At 36.8% G+C, this 11510-nt stretch overlaps 1 protein-coding gene across 1 annotated transcript; it reads right to left on the reverse strand.

Annotated features, from left to right (window-relative positions):
• Positions 1 to 2879: 2879 nt before the first annotated feature.
• Positions 2880 to 3818, reverse strand: LOC101109530 (olfactory receptor 6C2-like). The gene has a single exon (XM_012174810.2). The coding sequence runs from the start codon at positions 3816 to 3818 to the stop codon at positions 2880 to 2882; it is 939 nt and encodes a 312-aa protein (XP_012030200.1).
• Between the last annotated feature and the right edge of the window lie 7692 nt (positions 3819 to 11510).

Genomic DNA, 11510 nt, shown 5'->3' on the forward strand with positions numbered 1-11510 from the left:
GTGGTGATATATGGCTGTCTTAACTCTCTCCTCTCTCAATTTGTATTGTTTTATTTCTATTATGAAGCATTCTTCAGTGTTTTAAAATTTCATAGCTTCAAAAGTGTGAAGTGTATATGTTCACACTGTAATCACATTGCTAAATAATACATTTGTATTTGAGTATGTGCATGGGTGTGTTTGTGTGTGTGTGCACTCAGTCATGTCCAATTCTTTGTGACCCCATGGACTGTAGTCTGCCAGGCTCCTCTGTCCATGGCATTTTTCCGGCAAGAATATTGGAGCAGGCTACCATTTTCTACTCCAGGCGATCTACCAGATCCAGGGATTGAACATGCATTTCTTGTGTCTCCTGCATTGGCAGGCAGATTCTTTACCACTTTGCTACCTGGGAAGCCCAAATAATACATTTTACATTTTTTTTTAGAATGGCCACCATTTTATTTTGTTTATTTATTTTTAATATAAATTTATTTATTTTAATTGGAGGCTAATTAGTTTACAATATTGTATTGGTTTTGCCATACATTGACATGAATCCACTATGGGTGTACATGTGTTCCCCATCCTGAACCCCTCTCCCACCTCCTTCCCCATCCCATCCCTCTGGGTCATCCCAGTGCACCAGCCCTGAGCATCCTGTATCATGCATCAAACCTGGATCGGTGATTTGTTTCACATATGATAATATGCATGTTTCAATGCTATTCTCCCAAATCATCCCACCCTCTCCCTCTCCCTCTGAGTCCAAAAGACTGTTCTATACATCTGTGTCTCTTTTGCTTCTCGCATACAGGGTTATCATTACCATCTTTCTAAATTCCATATATATGTGTTATTATACTGTATTGGTGGTTTTCTTTCTGGCTTACTTCACTCTGTATAACAGGCTCCAGTTTCATCCACCTCATCAGAACTGATTCAAATGTATTCTTTCAATTAAAACAGCCCAGTATATATTTTTATAGTTATGTTGACATTTAAAAAAATGATTTATCACTATTGCTGAAGACTATTTTATGCATTAGTGTCTTAAGTGATGTTTATTAAAAAGTTATACATGTATACTTTTAAAGAGTTTTTTTGAAGTTACACTTCTATTATACTGGAGAGGCTGTGCCATATAGTTGAATAGACATATACATTGGAGGTGAATGCTACTGGGTGCAAATAATACTCTCCAGCAATTACTAGTAATACATAACTTTGCTAGCTCTATTCAAACATATTTTGTAGAAAAACACATGTAAATAAAAATTAAACTTTAAAAATAATAAAGATGGTTGACAGTGGAGGAATGGGAATGAGAAATGGACATACAAGAGAAAAATTAAAAAAAACAAAATAAGGGAATGGCAATACCTAAAGATAATTATTATACAGAAAGGCCCAAGAGAAACGACTTTCAATTGTCTACACAGAAGAAAGAAATGGGAGTCATTAAACATCAATTTTGCCATTCCTCAAAAATTTACCTAGGAGACATGGTTTGAAAATTAGCAAACATATCTTATGTGAAAAAGTTTATTACTCTCATTGTATGCTTAGCATTGCTTTCAGTGAAAAATGCGAAAAGATTTTAAAATTAAAAGATATGTGGAACACTGTTATGAATAATTTTTTTGATTTCACAAAATTACGCTCATCTTATTCTCTGTATATGATTCTTATTCAAAGTTAGAATTTTTATAGAAGTTATCTCTCTGAAAGTTTAGTCCTTCATGTTTTGTATAGGATTTATTCAACTAATATTTCTTTAAAAAACAATACTGATCATATTTGTCTTCACAGGGATTCATATGCACACTAAACACATAATATTAATACTTGAGACAAAATGGATGGGAAATTCATGACATTTAGGGGAAGCATAGTGTCTGTGGAAATTAGATAGCAAAGATGGCTTGCTTTCTCTGTATCCACACCCTCTGCAACGTGTGTCCCAGCTCTTTCCATGCACAAGTGATTCTGTATTTCTCCCTTGAATGTTGGTTGGCCCTGCGACTTGCTTGACTAATAGAGTGTGTGATGTAGAAGGGATATTGTGCTAAGGACTCCAGAGGCCTTGCCTGCTTCTACTCTCTCCCTTGGAGCCTCAAGATCTTATCATATGAATAATTGTTAGCTGGAAGATAAAGCATCATCTGGAAGAGCGTTCATTTATCTTAGTAAGGAGTCATTCAACTTTTAAAGTTGTGAGTGAGGCCCTACCTGACAAGACCTAGTCATCCTTAGTGACATTCATATAAAGAAATCCTGTGCTAAAGGTCTCTTGTTCAGACACATGGTTCATAGAACAGATGGTTGTTGCCCTTGCTGTGCTGACTGATATTGGGACATTTCTGTGTGTAGTTCTGTCATATATATACATCATCAAGACCATCATAAAGTTCCCTTCTGCCCAGCAAAAGATAAAGGCCTGTTCTACCTGTTCTTCTCACATGAGATATATATATATACTTTTTGGATGTTTACATTTAAAGCAAGACAATGGATGCTATGACTCCATTAATATTCCCATCAGTTCAAAAATTCAATTTTTTTTCCTACACAAGATTTAATAGTTATTTTATTGCTCATAGCCAGATTAGAGTTTAGGTAAATCCCTTCTCCTAGAAATCTAATTTCATATTTTTTTGATATGAGATGTCATCTTGCAGAAAGTTTCTTGTCAACAGGAGTTGAAATGGTGCAACTTGCTTATTTCAACAGGCATTGAAAAGATGGGTTTGGATCAGAGATTAAATAATAACAGTGGTATAAGAAAGTTAATATAAACAGACAATAGACCAGGGTACATTAGTTAAGTAATGAGAGTATGACATTAAGGACAAATGCTCTTTTTAAATTCATATTTTATGCTTAATTTCAACATTCTTTTACTTCTTTGAAATCAATGAAATTCTTTTGATTAAGTCAGTAAAAGCTTCTTTCACTTGCTTGTTCCTCAGGCTATATATAAATGGGTTTAACATGGGGGCAACTGAAGTAGTAAGCACTAACACACCCTTATTAATTGCCACTTCATCTTTTGCTGAAGGTTTGACATAGATAAAGATACAACTGCCATAGGTAATAGAAACCACAATCAGGTGAGAAGAGCAGGTAGAAAAGGCCTTCATCTTTTGCTGGGTGGAAGGGAAATTTATGATGGTCTTGATGATGCATATATATGACAGAACTACACACAGAAATGTCCCAATATCAGTCAGCACAGCAAGGGCAACAACCATCTGTTCTATGAACCATGTGTCTGAACAAGAGATCTTCAGCACAGGAGAGGCATCACAGAGAAAATGATCAATGACATGATAGTCACAGAATTCCAGATTTAAGCCCAGGCAAAGTGGTGGAAATATAACCAGCCCACCTGCTATCCAACAGCAAATAACAAGTCTTCCACAGATTCTACTGTTCATGATGGTTGCATAATGTAAAGGTTTACAGATGGCCACATAGCGGTCATAGGACATGATGGCCAGGAGAAAAAATTCTGTTGCTGCAAAAAGGAAGATAAAAAATAGTTGACTGATGCAGGCATTATAGGAAATAGTTTTGTCCCCAGTTGATAAGCTGTATAAGAATCTGGGAATGCAGACTGTGGTGAATAAGGTTTCTAAAAAGGAGAAGTGTTTGAGGAAAAAGTACATGGGAGTTTTAAGGCGAGAGTCTACTAACGTGAGTATAATGATGGTCAGATTCCCAGTGACACTCAATAAGTAGGACACAAGCAGAAATATAAAAATCAGAACCTGCATTGGAGGGTCATCTGTCAGTCCCAGGAGTATGAATGTAGGTAATGATGTATGGTTTCTCATCGCTGACTTGTACTTCTTCTCAAACTCCTCACAAAGTCAAGTGACATTGGACTGAGAAAACTTGTATGAAATTAAGAGGCCATGGACATTGGGTAAAAAAGAAAATCCAATCAATGCAATGAATATTCATTTTATTATTTTACTTGACAATGACTGATCATAACTCTGGGATTATCAAGTCTTTTAATGTGTGTTATGTTTATAAGTATCTTCAATATCATGGTTTTCTGAAATAAGTTTGTTCTACTGTCCATATGTTTAGATCTCCTTGCATGCTCTCGAATCTCTATTTCTCAATTCACCTAAACCTTCTCTTCTACTGTCTGAAATGTATTTAGCTATAGAAATAGACAGGATCATCTATGTGACATGATTTTTTGTTTATTATAGTGTTATTTTTCTCCTATTAATTCTTTACTACTCTCAAGTTTGAATGAACTCACAAGCTGCTTAAAATTTTGGTTCCTGTTAAACGCAAATAAATGGCTGAGTCTGACATTTTATACGGAGTCTATAAGCCATGTGTTCAGTATTTGAATGTTTTCTGTTACTGCAAAGACCAAAAAAGTTATTTCATTTTATATATTTTGGTATCAGATGTGTCATCCAAATAACACTGATACTTTTCCATTTTGCTATTTATCTTGAAGTTTCTATATCAATACCCAATTTCCCCTTCATTTTAACTCTGGTAGAATTACCGTTTAATGAGTACTACATAAACAAGTAGTCATATACATATACAGTCAGAAAAACAAGACTGGGAGTTGACTGTGGCTTAGATCACGAACTCCTTATTGCCATATTCAGATTTAAAGTGAAGAAAGTGGGGAAAACCACTAGACCATGAAGGTATGACTTAAATCAAATCCCTTATGACTATACAGTGGAAATGAGAAACAGATTTAAGGAACTAGATCTGATAGACAGAGTGCCTGATGAACTATGGACGGAAGTTCATGACATTGTACAGGAGACAGAAATCAAGATCATCCCCCCAAAAAATAAATGCAAAAAAGGAAAATGGCAGTCTGAGGAGGCCTTACAAATAGCTGTGATAAGAAGAGAACTGAAAAGCAAAGGAGAAAAGGAAATATATACCCATTTGAATACAGAGTTCCAAAGAATAGCAAGGAGAGATTAAAAAAAGCCTTCCTCAGGGATCAGTGCAAAGAAATAGAGGAAAATAATAGAATGGGAAAGACTAGAGATCTCTTCAAGAAAATTAGAGATACCAAGGGAACATTTCATGCAAAGATGGGCTCCATAAAGGACAGAAATGGCATGGACCTAACAGAAGCAGAAGATATTAACAGGTGGCAAGAATATACAAAAAAGATCTTCATGACCCAGATAATCACGATGGTGATATCACTGACACTTACCTAGAGCCAGACATCCTGGAATGTGAAGTCAAGTGGGCCTTAGAAAGCATCTGAACAAAGCTAGTGGAGGTGATGAATTTCCAGCTGAGCTATTTCAAATCCTAAAAGATGATGCTGTGAAAGTGCTGCACTCAATATGTCAGCAAATTTGGAAAACTCATCTGTGGCCACAGGACTGGAAAAGGTCAGTTTTCATTCCAATCCCAAAGAAAGGCAATGCCAAAGAATGCTCAAACTACCACACAATTGCACCCGTCTCACATGCTAATAAAGTAATGCTCAAAATTCTCCAAGCTAGGCTTCAGCAATACATGAACCATGAACTTCCAGATGTTCAAGCTGGTTTTAGAAAAGGTAGAGGAATCAGAGATCAAATTGCCAACATCTGCTGGATCATGGAAAAAGCAAAAGAATTCCAGAAAAAAACATCTATTTCTGCTTTCTTGACTATGTCAAAGCCTTTGACTGTGCGGATCACAATAAACTGAGGAAAATTCTGAAAGAGATGGGAATACAGACCACCTGACCTGCCTCTTGAGAAACCTATATGCAGGTCAGGAAGCACCAGTTAGAACTGGACATGGAACAACAGACTGGTTCCAAATAAGAAAAGGAGTACGTCAAGGCTGTATATTGTCACCCTGCTTATTTAACTTCTATGCAGAGTACATCACGAGAAACACTGGACTGGGTGAAGCACATGCTGGAATCAAGATTGCCAGGAGAAGTGTCGAAAACCTCAGTTATGAAGATGACACCACCATTATGCCAGAAAGTGAAGAAGAACTAAACAGCCTCTTGATAAGAGTGAAAGAGGAGAGTGAAAAAGTTGGCTTAAAGCTCAACATTCAGAAAATGAAGATCATGGCATCTGGTCCCATCACTTCATGGGAAATAGATGGGGAAACAGTGGCTGACTTTATTTGTTGGGGCTCCAAAATCACTGCAGATGATGAATGCAGCCATGAAATTACAAGATGCTTACTCCTTGGAAGGAAAGTTATGACTAACCTAGACAGCATATTAAAAAGCAGAGACATTACTCTGCCAACAAAGGTCATCTGGTTAAGGCTATGGCTTTTCCAGTAGTCATTTATGGATGTGAGAGTTGGGCTATAAAGAAAGCTGGACGCTGAAGAATTGATGCTTTTGATCTGTGGTGTTGGAGAAGTCCCTTGGACTGCAAGGAGGTCCAACCAGTCCATCCTAAAGGAGATCAAGTCTGGGTGTTCATTGGAAGAACTGATGTTGAAGCTGAAACTCCAATACTTTGGCCACCTGATGCGAAGAGCTGACTCATTTGAAAAGACCCTGACGCTGGGAAAGATTGACAGCAGGAGGAGAAGGGGACGACAGAGGATAAGATGGTTGGATGGCATCACTGACTCAATGGACATGGATTGGGGTGAATTCTGGGTGTTTATGATGCACAGGGAGGCCTGGCGAGCTGGGGTCGCAAAGAGTTGGACATGACTGAGTGACTGAACTGAACATAAAGAAGTTACCTGCTGCTGTATGAGGTTAAGAAATTATTATAAGCAACTGAACAAACCCATCCTGAGTAATTTAACCTCATTTGTTTGTATTTTCATGGTCACGAAGGACAAGGGGATACAGGATGAGACACGAGTTGGAGACCAAGGATAAATGACAATTCCTTTTCAATTATTTACCCTGAATTGGATCCTGCAACAGAGAAATGACATTAGAGGAAAAACTAGGAAAATCCGAGTAGAATCTGTATTTAATCTAATTAATTTATTTTAATTTTACTTAATTGTCTTTTTCGAGAATCTTTGTCTCTTCTGAGACTGTCTCATCTCTGTGCTTCTGTGGACTTGCCTGCCAAAGCTGGGTCATCTGGTGCTCCATTCAGGCTGAGTCCATGGGCACTGGGAACTCTTGGGAGCAGACAGTGGGACGCAGAGCGTGCATGCAGACTGAAGACAGCAATGGAGGAGGCACCCTCACTGCCTGCCTGGCCTTGCCATGACCGAGACCCATCGTTAAATCTGTATTTTAGTTCTTAGTATTTGCATACAGTATAAATTCTTTAGTGATAATAATTATACTGTGATTATGCAGGATGCTTCCAATAGGGAGAGCTGGGTGAAGGATATCTGGGAACTGGCTCCACTATTTTGTCAACACTTCTCTAAGTACAAAAGTTTTCATAATTAAAAATTTACCAAATAGAAATAAAAAAGAAAACTGAAAAGCAAACAGCAGTTGCAGAGCACTTTTTATCATTCTGGCAGTATGTTGGGGGCAGTTCTTCACATGCATCATTTGCCTGGTACAATAGCTACCAATCCTTTGTGCTTCTTCAGCAATATTTTTGTGGTGATGTTCATTTTATGCCATCTATGAATATATAGGATATTCATTGAAATTAATTTTATAGTTAAATTATGGCTTAATGTTAATCATAAATGTGTGAATTGCATGGATTTTGTCTATACGTTATAAGGCAAAATTATAATATTGACTAATAGGACTTGAAGTGCTTGCAGTTTTTGACCCATTGATAACACACTCCTGTGATGAGGATGTTCGTGTTTAGAAAGGAATGTTACCTAGGAAGCAACTCTTCAGAGTGCTTCCACCAAAGAATGACCTTTGTTTTCCACAAACCAAAATGACATCTCTCTACAAGTTTAAGTGAAGTCTGTTTCCTGATACAGCTCTGTTCATTACCAGCTTTCCAACCCTGCTTTTCCCTTCACTAAACTGATACTGATACCTGCAAGTTTAGCAAGTTTTAGCTAGTGTACTTCCTACAAAAACATTTCTTGAAACTTCGTTGTGTAAATTCTCTGCTTCTCTTTTTCCCCTCTAGCCCACTATACTTCTCTATTATAATTAAACATGTGAATGTAATTTTATTGAGACTAGGCTCTGTCTTGTTCGTCGAGATTTCACAGCAGTTAACCCCATTCAACATTTATTGAAAGCTCAATAAATACGTTATTGTAAAATTCATAAATTTTTATGTACTCTTCTGACTCAGACCAAGAAGCCTGTTTTTTCATATAGTGAAATTTCCATTCTCTTTTATGATACATTCTTTAAGTATGTAATTCCACTTGAGGTTCCCCAAGGTTTTTCTATCAAAGAGTTGATTAGATTCTTTTGTATTTTAGCTTGAGTTATAAATGATCTAAAAATGCACATATTTAATACACACCATATATAATCACAGTTGTCCATTCTCTTTCATTTTAAAAATGATGTTGTTAAATATAAAAATCATTCTTTGCTACTTGGCAGCATAATAAAAGACTTCTGTCATATTTAGTCCTGGACTAAATGAAAAAGTTATGTAGAAAAGTTTGCTTTGACCAGAAAGTACTATATATTTGGCCTTCTCTCTGATAACTTACATAGCAGCTAAGTCAAATATTTCCTATCCTTCAGTCATTGTCAGGATACCTTGTCACCTTCCTATGTTGCTAAATCAAAAGATAACATTTGTCTTAGAAGCTTCAATTAAATGGTAACTTGGAGCTTCACCTAGTTGTTTTAAAAAGTTCTTTCCTAATCACTAAAAAAGTTGGATATAAGCTCCCACTTGATGCCTAGTCCCGCAGTTCAGCCTAAACTAGGCTTCCATTACAAGGAAGTACTGGGCACGTTTTGCCTAAAAGTGAACCTCCTTGCCTCAACACCAGGTTAAAGGTCATAAAGGGGCCACCAGAGCATTTCTGGTGGTGGGACAGGAATGAACTGTCTCTGCAGCCCAGGTACCTCCCATCAGTCCTGTCAGCACAACTCCAGGTTATCTGACTCCCTACCAACCACCACAGTCAGCCCGTGTGTACCGAGGACAGAGACTAAATTTTTCTTCCAAAATACCACTATTTTCTTCTGCTACTCATAGTCAGCCTTTTTAACAATACTCTCATGAAATTAATTGACACTGATATTGATACAGATATTAAAAACTGGGTTCCCATTAATATGTCTAAGACTATTAGAGAATTTGGTCACCAACTGATGAAACATAAGCATATAAATCACTCAGTGGGGATACAGTTCACATAATTTATACACAGTTTTTGTTTAAAATGAGAGTGAGTGTCCTTCTAAAATTCCCCTTCATTTAGATGAAATTCATCGTATTGATACATAAAAACTGCTAATCAATGACTCTCCTATAATTGCTACTCATATTGAGAAGCCACACTTCATAAGGGTGGTTGAAACCTTTCATAAAATATTAAAATGACAAATCATATCAGTTATTTTTGTAGAAATACTTTCCTCAGAGGAAACTGTTATTCTAGTGTTCAGAAAAGGGAAAGAAAATGATTAAAAAAATAGTTCTCTGATTAGTCATGACTTCAGATGTCCACTGAATCTGAAAGTTGCAAAGGGTGGAAAAAGTTATCCAGGAAGATCTTATGGTGGGGAGAGAGGTGGGGAGAGATGTAGGTGGTCTCTGACCATTCTTAGGAGCACAGACTCCTACTCACAGAGGGCTCTGAAGTTGGAGAGTTTTCACTAAGTCATCCTCCATCCACACAAAATTATTTTCTCAATAGAAAACCTACCTCCCAATGAGCCCTGGAAGTCTACTCTGGAACTGCAAAACTAACAATTGTTTAAATGGCTAAGTAGGGATCTCCTTCTGTTGTTGGGAAAGTTGATATTCTGTTATTTCTGGCAGAGGACATATTTCTAAACTGGCAGAATTTCTCCTTTAAAAAAATTGACCTAATCTTTAATTAAGTGAAACAAAGAAACATATTCTTGGTGGTCCTGTCTTAAACATTACTAATGAATCTCTTGTGTAATAGATTCTGGGGACTGAGCAGGAAACACAGACCTGGGGAAAATGTCCTCAGAGAGGTACCTGTAAATCACATTAACATTGGAAGAGTCCAGGTTCATGCCATGATTAGTATCAGATTACAAGACAAAAGGCAGCCTTCTGTTATTTGATTTCAATATTATGCCAGGAATTTATAAGATGATAAAGACAAGTTTTTCAATTTGTTAATCCTGTAAAAATGTGATTGGTGGATAGCATCAGTATAAGTAGAGAATGGCAACACACTCCACTATCTTTTTTTTAAAATATAAATTTATTTATTTTAATTGGAGGTTAATTACTTTACAATATTGGATTGGTTTTGTCATACATCAACATGAATCCACCACAGGTATACACGGGTTCCCCATACTGAACCCCCTTCCCTCCTCCCTCCCAGTAGCATCCCTCTTTCTTGGAAAATTCGATGGACAGAGGAGCCTGGCGGGCTACAGTCCATGGGGTCACTAAGAGTCAGACATGACTGAGTGACTAACACTTTCACTTTCAAGTATTCTGGTAATAATAGAGAAAAAATCTGTTATCAAAAGAAAAGGAAATGTGATAACTTATTGTTGATAGTTTTAAAATTACTTCCCAGATCTTTATAATTCTTTTGTTTTTACATTTCATGGGACTTTTTGTTTTAAATTGAAGTAGAGTTGGTTTATAATATTGTGTTAATTTCTGCCTTACAGAAATTCAGTTTTACATGAACATACATTCTTTTACATTCTTTAAAAATTTTTTTAAACTTTACTTTATTTTACTTACAATGCTGTATTGGTTTTGCCATACATCAACGTGAATCTGCCACAGGTGTACACGTGTTCCTAATCCTGAACCCCCTCCCACCTCCCTCCCCATACCATCTCTATGGGTCATCCCAATGCACCAGTCCCAAGCATCCTGTATCCTGCATTGAACCTAGACTGGCGATTCGTTTCTTATATGATATTATACATGTTTCAACGCCATTCTCCCAAATCATCCCACCCTCTCCCTCTCCCACAGAGTCCAAAGACTGTCTATTACAGTTTATCACAGGAAACTGAGTATATTTCCTGCAATATACTGTAGGACCTTGTTGTTTGTCCATTCTACATATACTAGTTTCCACCTGCAAACCTCAAATTACCACTCCATGTGTCCTCCACTGTATCGCCTTTTGGCAGCTACTGGTCTGTTCTCCATGCCTGTGAATCTGTTTCTGTTTTGTAGATAAGTTCATTTGTGACATAGTTTAGGTTCCACATATAAGTGATATCAAATGGTGTTTGTCTTTTTCTGAGTTACTTCACTTGGTATATTAATTTCTAGTTGCATCCCTGTTGCTGAAAATGGCATTATTTAATTCTTTTTATGGCTGAGTAATATTTCATTGTATATATGTACCACATCTTCTTTATCCACTCATTTTTGATGGACATTTAGGTTGTTTATCATGGCCCATTGTATTTCTTTACTTATTTATGGTATTTTATTTCATTACCA

The sequence above is a fragment of the Ovis aries genome, chromosome 3, assembly GCF_016772045.2.
Source record: "Ovis aries strain OAR_USU_Benz2616 breed Rambouillet chromosome 3, ARS-UI_Ramb_v3.0, whole genome shotgun sequence".
NCBI lineage: Eukaryota > Metazoa > Chordata > Mammalia > Artiodactyla > Bovidae > Ovis > Ovis aries.

Bases quoted from the DNA above. Each gene is read 5' to 3' on its own strand.
- LOC101109530 (XM_012174810.2), bottom strand. From the start codon at position 3,818: ATGAGAAACCATACATCATTACCTACATTCATACTCCTGGGACTGACA.